The 20,114-nt window shown below is 47.4% G+C and overlaps 1 protein-coding gene across 1 annotated transcript in view; it reads left to right on the forward strand.

The window, feature by feature from the left end:
* The window catches only part of RYR3 (ryanodine receptor 3), a 593,263-nt gene that overhangs the window by 386,632 nt on the left and 186,517 nt on the right, over window positions 1–20,114 (forward strand). The window contains exon 55 of the mRNA XM_084844796.1: window positions 1,957–2,103. Coding sequence (XP_084700922.1) covers window positions 1,957–2,103 — 147 coding nt within the window. The remainder of the gene's footprint in view (window positions 1–1,956; window positions 2,104–20,114) is intronic.

Here is a 20,114-nt window from a genome sequence, read left to right on the forward strand (position 1 = left end):
AGCCTAGTCTCTTTTACTTCCAAAAAAAGAGTTAGAATCACACATTAGTTCTTCCAAAGGACATCCCAGAAAAAACTCTAAAACTGTTTAGGTAGTGATCCAATACACAGATATGCTTATAGCATGCTTAGTCATGCCTAACTCTGAGCTGTGACCTTGATGAACATTTTTTAGAGCAAATCCATGCTGTTCTCTGACAAGGAAAATCACAGATTTTCAGAAAGATGGAAGAAGTTAAAGATAACATTTCTGCTAGCTGATACGACATTATCCTAGCTACTTCACCGTCACCTCTGTGCAGCACTCCATCCTTAAAAAATACATATAAATTCCACTGTGCTGATGTGATTTCTGGGCACAGAATATGTAACACTGTGATTATGCTTGGATGGAAGGTGCCTTGGATCTTTAAGGCTGTGTTCCTGCATGGTGCACATAAGCTCATTTAATTCAGTGCAACTTCACAGTGGCACTTCAGGTGAGCAGGAAGCTGGCTTCAGCAAGTTCTCCTAGCCGACCCTTGATATCTAGAACCTACCCAAATTAGGAGCCAGGTCATGAAACCTTCCTTTGCAGTACAATTGATTAGTTACTATCACTAACGAAAGGTCCAGTTAGTGGCGATCCTCCTTCTATCTAGGTTATAACTCTAGGTGTTAAGCCTAGTATACTTGTACATCTGATGCTTGTACATGTGATGCCTCAGGAGTCATAAATACCTTAAGGCTTCTCAGCTTTTTCACTTGGTCAGTAGAAGACATTAGGAGGAAGACTCCAGCTACACTGACGTGTATATATTTGTGCACTGTTCTATATAAATTAACTTAATTAGTCTAACAGTATGTATATTTGTTCCTGCAGGCTTTTAAATAAGCCACTCTTATTCATCCAGCCTATTAATAGCAATTCATTGATAACAAGCTCTCCGACAGAAATGAAAGGGGCAAAGAAACTGCAAAAAGCCAGCAGTTTGTAGTTTAGATGGAGGGAGACAGACTTTGCTTTTGCTCTAGCTATTTTCTCCAGAATTTAACATCATTGATTCATTCATTCATTGATGACAGAGAATGCAGACAATGTCTCTGCTAAATTGTTCAGTCTAGTGTTTTTTCTGTAATCCTCCTGTGTTTTTAAAGGCCTGGTTTGTGGCTATTTTTCTGACTTTTAATGTAATTGAAGTACCTGCCTGTTCAGTATTGACTGGCAAAGCTCTGTTGAGGCACCTTTCAGGAAGAGTGGTTCTTTAAACAGTTTGTGATGTAGTTAGTGATTGTTGGCAGGCACTGTTCTGTGTTAGGGATGTATGAGAATTTCGTTTTTGCTCGCAAAACATGCAAGCATGCCTGGTTCAAAGCCCTGACTGCGACCACTTGTCCACAAAAATGTTTATAAATTGCTGGACATGTGCTCATGTTTAGGAAATTTGTGCAAATGTAAGGAAATCTGTGCAGATTTCACATTTGATCACTGCTTGATTTGTGCAATATTCCTGTTCGTACAGAGGGAGCAGCAATCACAAATGGCTTTTGTTTCTCCTAGTGACTGGCAGTTTGGTTGATTCCTGTTCACCCCTGGCCCTTTACAGAATCAGCGTTTTAATTAGTCATTTTCTGTTCTCTGCCTGTGGACCATTTAATTATTTATTTCCTCTTAGCGGCCAGCGCAGTTATTTGTTAATTAAAAAAAGATTTTGGTTTTGCTCTTATTTTTAACATTCCAAATTGAGTTCTAATGGCATAGTTACCATAGCAAAATAATGTCCAGAATAACATGTAAACAATACAAATATAATTACTGATAATAACATGTTGAATTCTATATGTAGATATAGATTAGATACATCTTTTTAGCATCAATTGACTTCAGAACTTGCATGTTGTCATTATGAAGAAAATATTTCTCTATAGAGTTATTCTAGGTGAAACATCACAAAATTTGTATGCATTTGTTTAAAAGGAAAAGGAGATCTATCGATGGCCTGCCAGAGAATCTCTTAAAACCATGTTAGCAATGGGATGGCATCTAGAAAGGACTAAAGAAGGAGAATCAATTGTACAACAACGTGAAAATGAGAAGCTCCGGAGCATATCACAGTCCAGCCAAGTAAGGCAGAACTCTGTTTAAAAACAGAGGAAAACAGAAGTTCATCTGTTTCTTTAGTATGAATCCTATTAGTGGGATGCAGTGACCTTTTCATGTTATAAATGGTCATGTGAATCAGTATTTGTGGGGAATGTTTTACAATACAATAACAGTTATTAATAGAAAGTTATTTCTAAGGATGACATTAGTGGGCCTATGTACTGCTTCACCGTGGGTAGTGATCTCTGCACAGTAAGATGCAGAATACATCAAAGACTGAAGGCTTTGCTTAGGGACATCCCACTCTTATAGCCTAGTTCTTTGTCTGCCTTCAACAGAGGAGGTTTGCTGTGTCGGAGCAATGTGCAGGGTATCCTTTTGTTCTTTGACAAAATGCTTATAAGCTTTTTCCTTTATGGCTGTCTCGGTGTACTCTGAGACAACACAGAGCAAGCAACTGTAGGGGAGCTTATAGGCAAATCAGTCTGTTATCTAGTTCATGTCAGTTTTGCATGTATTCAATTTCCGCATCACTTCGCAGTTTTTTTTAAAAAGCATGAAAATTTCTTTCTGTACACATTTCTTTTTGTACACAATTTCCTCAACATATGCATTTTTGGATGCAGCTTTTCCTAATGTTTGCATTTTTGTACATACTGTAACTTTTCCTAATATTTGTATTTTTGGATACAATTTCTGAGCTGCAAAGTACATCACAAAATTCAGAGAACTATGCAATCCAAGGAATAACTGTGGTCTAATCTGCATATTAGTCGGGCAAGCGCGAATTAAGTCAGTTTACTTAAAAATGTGGAACAAATGAAATTCTCCCCCATCCGTAACTATACATGGCCCCCTGCACATGTTTAGTGAATGCATGGCCAGTCCCTCCCACCACTTGGACCACATTTGTCCCCTCCTCTGACAAATGTCCGTTGGATATCCATGAGAAGGAACTCTCTGAGAGCTCCTACATGCAAGGAGAGTGGCATGTGGTTCAGGCAGTGGGCAGGGCTATCCCACCCTCAACACCTCATCAGCTTCTCACCTCATTTTGGCTGCTCTCTTCATTCACTTTTCTTGCCTCTTTTTGTGAGAATTTCCCCCCCCCCTTCACGTGTTCCTTTAGTGAAAGTCTACTCACCTCTCCTTTACTGCCTGTGATTATGGAGGCAGTCATTGAATCAGCAGGACCCCAAACATCAAGCTCCACTCCACCATGTTGCACAGTGATATCTCATGTTAGGACTCAGAGATTTGAAACATGACCCCATAAAGACAGCTTTATGGTTGAGGAGTCTGGCCTATCCGCAATGGAAATATGAGTTCATCAAGTTCCCTCCCCACTGCACTTTGTGGTTCAGAGATCTGGCATGTAAGCAGTGGTTTGGGTTTACCAAGCTTCCCTTCATCTGTGGTGCAGAAGTCTAGCTTGTCATGGTCTGAAGAAATCTGAATGCACCCCACCTCCCTCAGTGGCATAAGAGTCTGGCTTGTCAGATTCAGCAAGGAGAAGTGCAAATAATTCCATTCCTCCTTTGGTGCATCTCCCCCAACAATTATGGGGAATAATCAGATAATCACTGGGGTCTATAGTTCAGACCAACACTTTCCAGAGGCCTATCCCCCATTGTTTCCTTAGTTATTAGGATACAATATGAATGACAACCAACCTTTCGTCTTTGTAGTCTCTGTGCATCACACATATGGGCTCTGCACCTGCATGGAACCTTGATTCAGAAAATTTCTATTACTGAGGAGTTTTGATGGGAACCTTCCCCCCACCATCCCAATGTGCATGGCCCTGGTGCGTTGCCACTTATTCCCTTAGTTCTCTTTTGACTGCCATTTTAGGGATGTACGAAAGTCACTTACCTTTTACGAAATTTGATTCGCGGTGGGGGGGAGGCACTCCGTCCCTCCCCCTGAAATTCTGGCCGGGGGGGGAGGCATCCCATCCCTCCCCCCCGAAATTCTGGCCGGGGGGGAGGTGCCCCGTCCCTTCCCCCCGAAATTATGGCTGGGGGGAGGTGCCCTGTCCCTCCCGCCGCAAATCCTGCTGGCCAGGTCTGCAAATGGCAGCGGCCATAGCCGCCGCCGTTTGCGTCCCTGCAGTCAGCCATGATAGGCTACGTAAATGTTTACATAGCCTATCACGGCTGATTTAAAAGAAAAAAAACGCGCATACGCAAATGGCAGCGCCCATGGGCACTGCCATTTGCGTTCCTTATTTTGGCACGTCTTAGTCTACGTAAACATTTACGTAGATTAAGACGGTGAAAATAAGGGGAACGCAAATAGCGTAGACACTACATACACGTGGTGTTTTTTTTTTCTTTTAAATCAGCCGTGATAGGCTATGTAAACATTTACGTAGCCTATCATGGTGTTTTTTAAAAATCTAGCCATGATAGGCTACGTAAATCTTTACGTAGCCTATCACGTTTTTTTGTGTTTTTTTTTAACTGGAAATGGCGGCGGCGGCCGGTCGGAAGACCGGCTGCCGCAGCCGGAGCCGCAACCGCCAGGAAGGGTCGCTGAAGGTAAGTCCCGTCCCGGGGGGGGCGGGGGGGCAGACCGTTCCGCCACTGATTTCGGGGGGCCGAATGCGCTAGCATTACAGTAAGTCCCCGAGATTCATAGCGAAATTCTCTGACATCCCTAGCCTCGCGAAGGAACTTTTCCTGCACTCAGTTAGTACTGAGAGCGTTTTTTTCATCAAAAAGCTGAGGTTTTATTCTTTCTTCTTCTCCCTTTCAAAGTGATTTCCTTCTTTCATGTTAGTTATTTTCTTGATTTTGTTTATTGCGATCTCGCGATCACTCTCACGGACATATGGCCCTTATGGTGCCATTTCAGAAGTGTAGCCACTGTGGGGTAAACTACCACTCTCCAACGGACGTTTGTTGTGCCTTTTCTGCCTTGCCAAGGGCCACATTGTCAAGACCTGTCCTCATTACTTAGCCTTTTCAGAATAAGTGAGGCGAAATCGCTCTGACCAGCTGAAAGCCGCTCTTTGGAAACGAGCATTGGAAGCTGTTGAGGAGCCAAAAGGTACGGTGGAGAACCCAGTCTCACCCTCAGAGACTTTGCCTGCCACGCAGGAGCCTTCTCCAGTGTTGGGGCTGTTGTTCCCTCCATGTCATACTCCTCCGAGTATACAAGATCCTCCCACACTGGGACAATCTCTGATGTTCTCACTGACCAAGAAGCTAACAAAAAGGACAAAAGTCTATCTTCTTTGGAGACTAAAAAGAAGAAAAAGACTTCTAAAATGTCAGATGACTGCAACTGGGATTGAGCAAGCTGTCTGGGCCCACACACTCTCCCTGACTCTACACAAGCACCTTGGGATTGACAGAGACCTCCACATTTGATTGCGTCTCACAGCACTCCAACCTGGGATGAAGTGAATCCCTCAGCTCCAGCCACTTCATCTGCCTCTATTCCAGCTTCTCAGGATCAACAGTGACCCTTGATACTGGCCGCATGTCCTGCTGCTCCACCAACGCCTCAGGGCCGACTACCAATGCATATGATGAAACCAGTCGAGGTAACGGCACCTATTCCAATTATGTCAATGTCAGAGGAAGAGATCCAGGATAAATCCCCAACAGACCTACCCATTCTTCCACTCTGTCAATATCGGCTGGAGGACTACAGCGCAGGTCATGATCAATGTCCATGATCACCAGATTCAGTCTGTTCAGTCGCATCTTCTAACAGATGTCATGCCCTTAGTTTTTACAAGTGAATCAGTTATAGGGACAGGTCTAGATCACCACTTCATGAGTGGGATAGATGTCCAGCCTGGTATGTGCACCACAGGAGACCCCAGGATTGGATTGAATATCGTGACCAGCCTTATAGGCCATACTACCTCCCTTGCAATCCTGACTTCTGGGGAGGACGTTGGTACCGAAGGCAGCCGTTGACTACAGTGTCGAGACCTCCAGATCAGGAGGAGGTCCTTCACACCCTAACTGGGACTGTTTTCCAGCCAGGTTCTGAGAATGGCACAGGCTTTCGGTCTGGAGACCTCACATGTAACATCCATGGTACAAGACCCTGTTTTCGCCACAGTCAATACAGAATATTCCCCGCCAGTGGCCATTCCTCTCCTCTCTACACTAGAAGAGACCATTAAGTCATGGAAAGTCCCTTCCGCTATGCCACTGATGTCCAAGTGCTTGGAGGGTATTCAGGAGGCTAATGCCAACTATTTATTCAAACATCCAGCTCCAATCCATCAATGATTGTCGAGGCAGCACAAGGAAAAGCTCGTATGGTGTACTCCCCTCCAACTGACAAAGAGGGCAAATGCCTTGATGTACTCAGAAGGAGAATATATTCTTCTGAAGCAATGGGCCTGAAATTTTCGAGCTATCAGGCAGTGATATCTAGGTACCAGCTGCTGTTATGGGACAAAGTACTGGTCAGTTCCATTGTCCTGGTTGAGGTCTGCTGGCCTTCCACAGGAAACTTGAGCCCACATTGAAGACTTGCCCTTCAATGGTCAGGGTTTGTTTAATGCTAAAACTGGCAACACATTAGATTAGGTCCAGAAGGTCCATGCCACAGTGTGTTGTATAGGTTTTATGCCTCAACAGCCATCCAGACAATGGCACTGGTTCCCAAGTTCCGCTGCCAGATATCAGCCTCATCAGCTGGGGTCATCACAACAGCACTGTTCCCAGTTGGCGATGTTGGGAAAATCTTTCTCAGCTCCAAAGCTGCACAGCTATTGCCACAAATCTGATGGTAGAAGTAAGTGGTGTCTTTGACTCAGACCCACTTTAGTTTTGCCCCTCAGCTCCTCTTCCAATTTTCAAAGCTCCTCTGTCATCCTACCATGGGACTTGGTGCACCATCAGATCAGACTCCTGGGTCCTTTCCATCATTCTGAGGGGCTACAGGACTGAGTTCAATATCCTTCCTCAATATCCTTCCTCTTCTTGGTACCGTGAAAATCCTGGCCCCATCTTCCATCCTACACCAGGTTGAGACCCTCCTTGGGAAGGGAGTAATTGTATCTGTGCTGTGTTCACACCTCCGCGATGGTTTCTACTCCAGGTACTTCATGGTACCAAACATGTGCATCACACCCAGGAAGTTCTTCATGGTTTCTCTGGTATCCATACTCCCTCTCCTTTCTCGAGGAGATTGGCTCACCTCTATTGACCTCAAGGTCAATTTTCTTACCACCATAGCGGAGTCGCACCAACACTATCTCTGATTCATCATCAGTTCTGATGCCTACCTGTTCAGGGTGCTACCCTTCAGCCTTCCTACAACTCCAAGAGTATTCACTAAGTCATGGTGGTGGTCTGTTCTCACCTTCAGATGCAAGGCATTGAGATATACCCATACATTGTAGATTGGCTATTGGTGACATCAATATGGGACCATCTCCTTCAGTCAGTAGAGGTGATCTACAATCTCCTTCAGAGCCTGGGACTTTGCCTCAACATCAGAAAGTCTCACCTAAACCTTTCCAAAGTCTACTGTTCATTGGGGTGCTGCTGGACTCCTGATTGGGCAGAGCATTCCTCCCTTGAGGTTGAGTGGAGGTATTGATTTCACTGGCAATGGAACTAAACCTTTGCCCAGTCACTTTGGCACTCAAGGTCCAACATTTACTTGGCCTGATGGCTGCAACAATGGCTGTAGTCTGCTATGTTTGGTTGAATATGAGGCCTCTTCAGAACTGGCAAGTAGTAACTACAGATGTGCCACTCTCAGGATGGGGAGCTCATTGCTCAGGCCTTACAGTCTATGAAAGATGGTTGATCATGGAGGCAACACAATGCATCAACCTCCTAGACCTCAAGGCAGTGGAACAAGCCCTTCGAGTGTTCAAATTGGACCTGGTGGGATGACTTGTCCAGGTCATCTTGGACAATACCACAATCATCATGTACCTAAAGAAGGAAAGGAGTACGAGATTGCTTCAACTCCTAAATCTAACATTAGAGATTTTTTACTGGTGCCTACCTCTTTGGATTGGACTGGTCGTAACCCACCTGGCTGGGGTGGACAATATCCTTGTAGACCAGCTCGACCGCACCACACTTACTTCCCATGGGAGCTGGACAGGTCTGTTCTGAGGAATCTATTTCAAAATTGGGGCTCACCAGGTGTGGACCTGTTCACCATTCTGGACAATGCTGCATGCCAGGTCTTCTGCAGTCGTGCGGGCTGTGGCAAAGGGTCCTGGAGGGGCACTTTCATTCTGAAATGGGAGGGAGCATTGTTCTACCTCTTTTCGCCATTCCCACTGATCACTGGGGTTCTGGCAAAAATTGCGATGGACGGTACTGAATGTATTCTCATAACTCTGTGGTGGCCTTGCCAACCATGGTTCCCCCACTGCTCAAAATGGTGCCAAGTTGGTACCATTGCGTGCCATCGCATCCATCCTTCCTCACCAGGGAGAATGGCTAGTTTTGGCATCCAGACCTAATCACCCTCTTTCATCTCTATGGAAGATTGGCTGACAGACACTGAACCTGTATGGGCATCAGTACAGAAAATCTTAGATGCTGCTCATAAACCCTCTAGGTAGTGTTCATACACAAGTGGTTGCTTTTTTCACCTTTACTCACGCTCAGGGCTTCCACCCGCTCCGATGCTCCTTGCATTGGATACTTCAATTCCTCCTCTCACTCTTTGAGAAAGGACTCAAGCTGTCATCTCTCAGAGTATTTATCTGCTGTCTCTGCTTTTCACCCACCTGTTGAGGGGTTTTCAGTTTAGAAAATACTTTTTTGAAGGGATCAAGAATTTGGCACCACCAACTCGCTCTATGGTACTGAGCTGGAACATTTCTGTGGTGCTTAAGGAACTTTCATCCAAGCTTTTTGAGTGTTCTTGGTGGCATTCTTGGTGGCTATCATGTCTGCACGAAGGGCTAGTGAACTCTGTACACTCAGAGTAGACCAGCCCTATCTCAATTTCCACTGAGACAAAGTGCTCCAATGTGATCCTACTTTTCTGCCAAAAGTTGTGTTGAACTTTCATTTAAATCGGGACATTTGTCCAAGTATGCACACTAAGAATCCCAGATCTGTTGCTTCCCAGCAGATCCCAGATCTGCTGCTTCACCTCAAATGGTGTGAAAAATCAAGAGGATCCCTACCAAGGAATCCCTGTTTTTGTGCCATGGCTGCGCCCTGTGGCGGATCCATGATTTTTCTGCTTCGGTCTGTGGAGGCAGATGTGCTCTGAGATTGGATGGTGGTTTGGGGAGTCTCCCCTTTAAAAATCATTTGAAATCATGAGAATCCCTCTTTGATTTAATGGATCCTTGTTTTACTTTCTTCCAACACAAAGATGGAAACCAGCTGCCATTTTAACCCTCAGGATCTCTATAATGAAAGGGTGCTGTGCCTTGTCAACTGAGGGGGTAAATTGCTGGTGGAAACACGCCCAAGGACTGCTAGCTGTCTCCTGCTTATGAAGAGGAGAGAGCTAGCGAGCGGCAGGGATGTGGGCCTCATTTCCTCCTCATGCCTGGGTGATTCACAGCGCTTTTTGCGTATAAGAATATGGCGATTGCGGCGTAGGCAGCGGAAGCAGCGAGCAGAGGGGGGGGGGGCTTTCTCACTTCTTATATCCCTAAGTAACACCACCAGAATGATTTCTGTTTCTGAAACGTAGCTGTTTTTCTCCAGTTATTCAATCTTCCCCCCTCCTCCACTACTGTCTCTGATTGGAGATTGCTGGGTTACATTCAGTCCTGATTTGGCAACTAGAGTTTCCATTTGCCAAAGCTCCTTCCCTCCTTCCTTCCTTCTCCTCCTCCACAACCCTTTGCTGAACTTTCTGAAGTTGATAGTTTTGGCTCCAGGCTGTCTGGGTTTCTCAGAACGAATTATTGAGTCAGACGAGGCTCTTCATATGCAAGCTGCTTCGCTCTGGGGTGCCTTGTTGCTAGTCTACTCCTCATACTACGCAGAGGCACCTCCAAAACTGCCCACTTGGACTCATTATTCAGGCTTCGAACTGAAGCAGTGCACAACCCTACTTTCTATAGCTGAGTTAGCCTGAGTATTGTTTTTGGTGGTAACCCTCTCCCCCCCATCCTATTGTGCATGTCCTGGTGGGTTCCTACCTATCCCCTCACTTCTCTTTCAACTGCCTAATGGTTTGCCTCCTAGGGAACTTCATTCCTTTATAAGAGCTTATTCATTCTTGTTTAGTATTTTGTATTTTTTCTGTCATTTGTTCCGTTGTTCTTCTTTCTTTAAAAAAAATTAATGTAGTTTGGATTTTTTCTCCTCCTTCATTTGGTCCTATGGTCCCTGATCACTGCAAGGCAGAGGCATATGGCAGTTAAAGCTCCATTTCAGAAATGTGTGTAGTGTGGCAGTAAGTTACCCCCCACTGAAGGATGTTCACTCTGTCTTTTTTGTTTGGGGGAGTTGTATGCTGTGGAAACCTGCCACCATTGTATGAGCTTTACCAAGCAAGCCAGACACAGTCACTCAGACCAATTAAAGGCTGTGCTGTGGAAGAGAGCTCTAGAGGTGGTGGACTTTAAAAAGCTGCCTGTTGCCATGTCTCAGGACTCCACTAGAGTAGCGGAGATGCCATCCTCTTCTCCAACTCCTCAGGGTACATTGGCTCTAAGCACAGGCCATAAAGACTGCCCTCATCTTCTGGGCATTCTCTAACCTACTGCCAAGAAACTCTCTAAGGAGGCAAGAGTGCCCAGGACAGCCTTGGAAGCTCAGAAAAAGAAAAAGAGGAAGAAGAACAAGTCAAAAAAGTCTGACAGCTCTGAACTTGGGAAATATCATGAGGCAGGGCAGAATCTTTCAATCCCTCCCCCACCTGTTGCTGGATTATCCCATACCAACAAGACCTTTGGTGGTACCAATATCGGGGCCAGCGCATACAGCCTCAACATCTGAAGTAAAAATTAAGGATCTCTCCCCAGTATAGGTTAGGCAAAGTTAGTCATCCCAACCACTGGGGGTTGGACTCGATGGTCTTATCGGCCCCTTCCAACCCTACTATTCTATGATTCTGTGGCTGCTATTATCTCTCACCAATCCATGGGGATCTTTGGCATCGAAATCTCTCTCCAGAATCTTTTCATTCAGAGTATTCACAGGGGCACAGACCTAACAGGTATGGACATAATTTCCGTGAGAGATCTAGGTCTCCCATTCGTGACTGGAACAGATATTCTAATGGTCTCTTCCCCCACTATAATGATATATATTATCATTATAGTGATAAGTGCTTCTTATCACTATAATGACTAGCAAATTTGCCAGGATTGTGATGCATATTTTGATTGGGTGATGTACTTAGGGGCGACCTCCCCCCCGATACCATCTGCAACAGTGTTTCCTTTTCTGCCACCACCACCGGTCCCACCAAGACCTACGTCATTAAGACATCAAGGCTCACCTTCTCAAGTACAACTGATTGAGCAGTGAGACATAGTCACTTTTTCCGGTTTGCTCCTTGCCATCTCCTGCAGTGCCTGTACAGAAACCACAAGGGGAAAAGCCACAGGATTATGATACCTCTCACTCAGTCGAAAATTATGAATCTGACTCCACATCATATTCATCTATTCCACCTTCTATTTTATCACTGGATTATATTGTTGTGTCAGCACAAGAAGGGGCCTCTCCGTCTGAGGACTTAGGCCATTTTACTGATCAAATCTTAAGTATGGCCGAGTCTCACGGAGACACAGCAACCTTCTGAATGGCTACAGGATCCAGTTTTTGATGCCATAGATATGGAGGCCTTAGTTCCAGTAGCCATTCTGTTTTTACTAACATTGCTATAAACTGTCAGACAATCATGGAAAACACTATCCTCAATGACACCAACCTGGAAAAAGCTTGGAGTCACTCCATAGAGTACAGGAGAAGGATACAGGATTCTTATTCACCCATCCCCAGCCCAACTCCATTACACTGGAGTCATCTCAGGGCAAGTCTCAGAAAATTCATGCCTCCCCAGCAGATAAAGAGGGTAGAAGGTTAGGTCTTCTGGTATGAAAAATCTATTTCTCAGTGGCTCTGGGACTAAGTGTGGCCAATTACCAGGCCACTATGTTGTGATACCAGTTGTTCCTGTGGGAAAAGATGGGAACGTTATGTGACCATCTCCCAGAAGATCATAGACAGCTTGCTAGAATTCTTTTGGCTAGAATTAATCTGAAATTATCTCAAGAACAGATAAATACGACACATCATCAGGCAGACTGTGAGGCAAAAGCAATGGTAGGAGTTGTAGCTCTCCAGCAACACGCTTGGCTCTGTTCTGCGGGATTGGCACCAGAGGCTCGAGCTCATATTGAAGACCTCCAATTCGATGAGAAGGGGCTCTTTAATGTGAAGACCAACAAAGCTATGGATGTCATACAGAAAGCGAAAACAACAGACAAAAGATGGGCCTTGCACAACAACAACAGCAGCAACCATATTACAGATCCAGTGTTGGTTTCAGCAACAGCCTTTCTGTCAGTCTGGACAGCAAACAGATTTTATGTTTCGTTACCAGCAACCACAACATCAGAGAAAGTAATCATCATCTGGCTATTTCTGACAATCTTGTGTGAAGTCTGACAACTCTTCTAAGTGGAAGCTTTGACTCATCCCTCTTACTCTCCCCCTCTCTGCAGAACTCTCCTATCTCAATTTCTGCAGAACTGGATTGCAGTTACATCATACCCTTCAGTCCTGACTAATATCCAGCATGGGTACAGCATAGAGTTCGATGTCCTCCCTCCTCTTGGTACCACACAGGTGACTGCTCCATCTGAGATTTTGGAACTGAAAACAGAATGTCTCTTGAAGAAGGGAGCTATCCAGCACATTATAGCATACCACAGTTGGGACAGTTTCTTCTCCTGTTATTTTATGGCATCAAAGGGAGATGGAGGACTTCGTCTGATATTAGACCTCAGAAATGTCAATAAATTCATCAGACCTAGGAAGTTCTAGATTACAACATTGGCTACAATCCTGCCTCTACTATGTAAAGGGATATGGTTTGTGGTGATAGACCTCTAGGATGCCTGCTCCCATATCACTATTGAGAACTCTCATCAAAGATACCTCAGATTCATCATCAAGAGTGACATGTTCCAGTTTTGAGTCCTTCTGTTTGGACTAGCCACCACACTGCGAGTGTTCACAAAATGTATGGCGGTTGTGTGCACTCATCTTTGGTCAATAGGCTTAGAGGTATATCCATATCTGGATGACTGGTTGATAGTAGTATCATCCAAGGGTCAGTTTGTATATGCCCTGTTGGTGGTTTGGAACCTCCTGGATTTTCTCGGGCTTTGTTCTCTCAGGCTTTATGTCAATGAAAGGAAGTCCAAGTTGAGTCCGATGCAGGTAATTTCTTCCATTGGGGTGGAACTGAATGTTCTAACAGCTCATGCTAACCTCCTAAAGGATTGAGCGCTAACTTTAGTCAACCTGGCCTAAAAGCTTTCTTGGTACCATGGGACTACGGCTTTGCACATCCAGTGGCTATTGGGATTGATGGCTTATTTATTTTTATTTATTATTAAATTTATTAATCGCCCATCTGGCTGGTAACCCAGCCACTCTGGGCAATGTACAACATACAATAAAACAGTTTAAAACAATAAAATTCTACAGTAAAAACATTTTCTAAAATACCCTAACCCACCCCAAATGCCTGCCTGAACAACCACGTTTTTAATGCACGACGGAAGCTCATTAAAGAGGGGGCATGGCGGAGTTCCCTAGGGAGGGAGTTCCACAGAGTGGGGGCCACCACAGAAAAGGCCCTCTCTCTCATCCCCACCAGTCTAGCTGTCCTGGCTGATGGGACAGAGAGAAGGCCATCCGAGTCTGATCTTGTTAAGCGGCCTGTCTGGTGCTGCTGGAGGCGCTCCTTAAGATAGGCTGGGCCGGAACCATATAGGGTTTTAAAGGTCAAAACCAACACCTTGAATTTGGCCCGGAAAACAACTGGTAACCAGTGCAACTCCTTCAGCACTGGAGTGATGTGATCTCGCCGGCGGCTGCCTTTAATTAGGCGAGCCGCCGCGTTCTGTACCAGTTGCAGCTTCCGAATCGTCTTCAAGGGTAACCCCACGTAGAACACATTACAGTAGTCTAAACGAGAGGAGACCAGGGCATGTACTACCGATGGGAGCAGATGGTCGGGAAGGAAGGGGCGCAGCCGCCGTATCAGATGGAGTTGATACAGCGCTGTCCGGCTCACAGCTGACACCTGAGGCTCCATGAACAGCTGGGAGTCCAAAATGACCCCCAGGCTGCGGACCTGGTCTTTCAAGGGTAGCCGTACCCCATTCAACACCAGGTCAACATCCCTCAGCCTCCTCTTGTCTCCCACCAAAAGTACCTCGGACTTGTCAGGGTTCAGCTTCAGCTTATTCCTCCCCATCCAGCCACTCACCGTCTCCAGACATTTGGACAGGGATTCTACGGCCAACCTTGGTGAAGATTTGAATGAGAAGTAGAGCTGCATGTCATCCGCATATTGATGACACCGCACCCCAAACCTCCTGATGATAGCCCCCAGCGGCTTCACATAGATATTAAATAGCATCGGGGAGAGGATGGAACTCTGTGGCACCCCACAAGTGAGTGGCCACGGGTCCGAAACCTCCTCTCCCAGTGCTACCCTCTGGTACCTGCTGGAGAGGAAGGACCGGAACCACCGCAATACGGTGTCTGCAATGCCCAACCCCTCCAGGTGGTCCAGGAGGATACCATGGTCAACGGTATCAAAAGCCGGTGAGAGGTCGAGGAGAACAAGGAAGGAGCATTCACCCCCATCCAGAGCCCTCCTCATATCATCTACCAAGGTGACCAAGGCCGTTTCTGTCCCATGCCCAAGCCTGAAGCCTGACTGGAATGGGTCTAGATAATCAGTTTCTTCCAAGTGTGCCTTCAACTGCACCGCCACCACCCGCTCAATCACCTTGCCCAAAAATGGCAGATTTGAGACTGGGCGAAAGTTGTTCAAAACTTGAGGATCCAAGGAGGGCTTCTATAAGAGCGGTCTTATCACTGCCTCCTTGAGGGCTGATGGCATCACTCCCTCCTCAAGGGAGGCGTTCACCACCACCCTGATCCCCTAACCCAGTCTCTCTCTGCAGCCCATAATGAGCCACGATGGGCAAGGATCAAGTAAGCAGGTGGTCGGCCTTACAGATGAAAGCACCTTGTCTACTTCATCAGGAGAAAGAAGCTGGAACCGATCCCACAAAACCAGTTTGCCACAGGCCGCCTCTTGCTCACTAACTGTATCCACAGCATGCAGAGTAACACTCCTAATCTGATCAATTTTATCTGCAAAGTGCCTTGCCAAGGCCTCACAGGAGGCCTTAGAATGCTCCAGTGGATCCGGAGCCACAGGACCGACCAGGCTCCGGACCACTTGGAACAGCCTCTTGGGACAGCACTCTGCAGATGCAATAGAGGCAGCATAATATTCCTTTTTTGCTGCCTTCACCGCCACGTGATAGGCTGAAGATACAGCTCTAGCCTGTGTCTGATCGTTTTTGGAGCGAGACTTCTGCCACCGGCGCTCTAGCCATCTCATCTCCTGTTTCAGAGCTCGTAACCGCAGATTGAACCATGGTGCAGTCCGAGCCCTGTTCAGGGGGAGAGGGCGTTTCGGAGCCACCTGATCTAATGCCCCAGTGATTGCGGCATTCCAGCCACCCACCAGGGTCTCGACCGAGTGGCCATTGGTGTGCCCCAGAGAATCCCCAAGCGCGTTCAGGAATCCATTTGGATCCATAAGATGCCTGGGGCGGACCATTTTAATGGGTCCTCCACCCCTGCGGAGGGGTTGTGGAACCAAGAAGTCCAACGTCACCAGATAGTGATCTGACCATGACAAGGGGGTGGTGGATATACCCCCGACTTCCAGACCACTCCCCGCTTCTCCAGAAACAAACACAAGGTCTAGCGCATGACCGGCTACATGGGTGGGCCCAGTTAGAATATGGTGCAGCTCCCAGGAGGCCATGGTCTCCATGAAGTCCCAAGTTGCTCCTGTGAGGATGGCCTCCGAATGTACGTTGAAGTCCCCCAACACCAATAAGTTAGGGGACTGTACACGCACATCAGAGACCACCTCAAGCACCTCAGCCAGGGAGTCAGTCGTGCAGCGGGGTGGACGGTACACGAGCAGAATCCCCAGACTGCCCTTCCGGCCCAACCTCCAGTACATGCACTCAGCAACCTTGGTCTCCCGGAGAGGGGGTCTGGTGAAGACCAAAGACTCTCGGTAGATAACAGCCACTCCCCCTCCCCGATCCCCAGCCCTCGGGTGCTGTGCATACGAAAATCCGGCTGGACACATGGCCGCAAGAGTTGGAGCAGCAGCCTCGGCCAGCCAGGTCTCCGTAATACATGCCAGGTCTGCACCCTCGTCCAGGATCATGTCATGGATGAGGGAGGTTTTCTGGGTAACAGACCTGGCATTGCAGAGCAGCAAACGAAGGCCAGAAGATGGGGTCACGCCTCCCCCAGCCATCCTTTGGCTCTGGACAGGCCCGGAGCAGGGGACAGATACTACACATCTCTCCCTTGTTCCCCTTACCTGGCATGGCCTTCCCCTAGCGCTCCGCCAGCACCTGCCGCCCAGCCTCGATAGGTTCTGGCCCCCAACACTCCCTCCACTGCCTTCATCAGGTGGACACATGCCCCCTCGCTCCAGCCTATCAGGCAGGCAACCTACCCCTAAAAACACAACAAAATCCCCCAGAAAAAACAACAACAAAAAAAAAACAATTAAAAAAAATCCCCTTAAAAATAACGCCAGGCAGGAGTCCACAGGGAAGGCCTGGTGCTGGTGGTGGTGGTGGTGGTGGCAGCAGCAGCAGCAGGACCAGCAGCAGCAGGCGCGCCTCTTCCCTGGTGGTGGTGGTGGCGGCTTCTCCTGCAGGCCCTGGCTCTCCCAGGCCACCTCAGCCAGCCAGCTTATGTAGCCCCTCCAGGGAGGGGCAGGTGGAGCAGCACAGCTGGCTCGGTACCTGGGGGCCTGGTCGTACAGGGACTGGAGGTCTGCCAGGCAGAAGTCTGAAGGGAAGGCCTGGTGGTGGTGGTGGTGGCGGCGGCGGCGGCAGCAGGCCCAACAGCAGCAGGCACGCCTCTTCCCCGGTGGTGGTGGTGGCTTCTCCTGCAGGCCCTGGCTCTCCCAGGCCACCTCAGCCAGCCAGCTTATGTAGCTTCAGTGGTGTCCATAATGGCGGATCCTGTCTTTGCATGCATCTGTTATAGACCTGGTTCTTAAAGATGTTTACCAGTACTGTAAATGTTCCCTGATTCTGGGTGATGATACCGGACATAATTGCAGATACACTAGTATGGTGGATGGACTTAAACAACCTCCTACAAGGTCTGCCCTTTGTTCCACCAACACCAACTCGAGTTCTCATGACCGATGCCTCACTGCAGGGCTAGGGAGCTCATTGCAGTTCATTGAAGATACAGGGAAAGTGGAACAAGATGGAGAGACATTTGCACATCAATGTACTGGAATTGCTAGTGGTGAAAAAGGCCGTATTCGCTTTCAAAAAAGTCCTTTGCAACAGACATATACGGGTACTCAGACGACACAGTAGTTCTCTGACACCTTAACAAACAAGAGAGCAGGGGACTCATTCGTTTTGTATTGTAGCCAGGACCACTGACATGTTCAACTGGGACATCTCCGGAGGAATTGTCCTTATGGCCCTCCATATAGCAGGCAAGGACAATATTCTGGCAGATTCACTCAGCCGGAATTACGTCTCTTCACACAAGTGGCAACTGGCAGGGTTGGTCCTTTGTCATATATTCCACAAGTGGGTAATTCCAGACTAGGGATGTACGAAAGTCACTTACCTTTTCGACGGGGTGATTAGCGGTGGGGGGGAGGTGCTCTGCAACTCCCCACAAAATTCTAACCCAGCCGGCTCCACTCCGTGGCAACTCCGCGGAGCCGCTGGCTGGGTGCATTCGCAGGCGCCGTGTGGAGCCTGTGGACACAAATGGCGGCGGCTACAGCGGCCGCCATTTGCGTTCCTGTTTTTCAGTCGTGACAGGCTACATAAATATTTACATAGCCTATCACGGCAAAAAAAACAGGGGTGCAAATGGCGGCCGCTACGCCATTTGCGCCCCGTCTTTCGCTGTGATAGGCTATGTAAATATTTACGTAGCTGTCAGGGGGCCCTAGCCGGCCTCTTTCAGTCTACTCCAGTAGCCAACTCCAGACACAGACAAAGGATTCTTTTCAAGGCTTTATTCCTTTTACAACTTAATAACTCTATCACCAGCGACTAAGCTATGAACAGCAGAGTAACCTAGGCCCCGGGATGGAAACAGTTGGTCCCCATTTGAACGAGAATCACTTGCAGACCCTGAACTTATGGGCTAGGGAGAGTCCCTCCCCTTTTCCCTTGGATCCTTTGGATGCGACCGTTGCTTGAGTGCCAAACGGGCGCTATGCCTCCTTTCCGCGCCCTCCATAGCTCGTCGCTCTTTGCGTCTGCGTCGAGCATCCAGCCAGCCCTCCTCCCATGCTCTTTCACTCCCAGGACCGCTATCTATGTCTGGAATGCCAGCAGGAGGAATCTCTGCCAGCTGCAGGGCCTGGGAGGGATGAGCGTGCTCCTCTCCCACGGACGGCTGTTCCTCCTCAGAATCAGAACTGCTCTGAGGTTCTGTGGGCTCAGTGTCTACCCTGACAGTAGCCTATCACGGCAAAAAAAGGGAACGAAATGGTGGTGGCTACGGCAGCAGCCATTTGCGTTCCCTTTTTTGCTGTGATAGGCTACGTAAATATTTACGTAGCCTATCACGGCCTCCGCAGGGACGCAAATGGTGTCTCTGCATTAGCCACGCAGTATTTACTACGTAAAATTACTACGTACTACGTATATTTACTACGTAAGTATTTACATAGCCTATCATGGCAAAAATAGGGAAGCGAATGGCGGCCACAGACGCGGCCGCCATTCGCAAAGCAGCGCAAACAGCACCAGGTAAGTGTCCCATTTCACGCGCCTTTCACGGGGTGGTGGGGTGAGGGGCTTCATTCCGCCACAGATTTCGGGGGGGCGAATGCACTGGCATTTGGCCTCACCAAGATCTGTGGCAGAATTCTCTGACATCCCTATTCCAGACATGGACCTATTCACAATGGCTCAGAATACAGAATGCAACAGGTTCTGTTCCAGAGGGGGAATAGGCAGGAACTCTCTTGGAGATGCTTTTCTGATGTCATTGTCAGGGACATTATTTTTCATGTTTCCACCATTCCTTCTGATGACAAAAATCCTGCAGAAGATCAGGACAGACAGTACTGATTGCATTCTAATTGCTCCATGGTGGCCAAGACAACTCTGGTTTGCTCCTGAACTCAAACTGGTGAGGGGAACCTTCATTTAGTTACCATTGATTCCAACACTGTTGTCCAAGGACCACAGATGTATTCAACACCCAGATCTAACAGTCCTCAGACTGATGGCATGGAGGATACATCACTAGGCAGGCATTTTTCTAAGGATGTCCAATCGGTGTTGGATGTGGCTCAGAAGCTGACCACGAGAAAATCCTAGTGGAAGGCTTTCACTGCGTTTGTTTAGTCTAAACAGCTTTGATCCTCCATCTAGTCTGGTGGAGAATGTACTTACCTTTCTTCATACACTTTTTCAAAGAGGTCTCAAGCTTGCTTCCATTAACGTCTGTCTTACAGCTATTTCAGCTAATCACCAACCAATACAAAGTTTCTCAATATGTACTCAACATATTACACAGCAATTTTTAAAAGGACTTAAAAATCTGCCCCTTGAACAAGATCTCCAATTCCACAATGGAGTTTGTCTGTTGTTCTTAAAGCTTTGACCACCAAGCCCTTTGAGCCACTTGCGAAAGCCAGTCTACATCTGCTGTCTTGGAAAGTTGCTGTTTTGATTGCTATCGCCACAGTTCAAAGGTTGAGCAAGTTATGTGCCCTATGGATTGATCCACCTCATCTAGTTTTCCATAGAGAAAAGG

This window comes from Heloderma suspectum, chromosome 1 (genome assembly GCF_057233095.1).
Source record: "Heloderma suspectum isolate Gila_16-S chromosome 1, 16-S_ref, whole genome shotgun sequence".
Taxonomy (NCBI): domain Eukaryota; kingdom Metazoa; phylum Chordata; class Lepidosauria; order Squamata; family Helodermatidae; genus Heloderma; species Heloderma suspectum.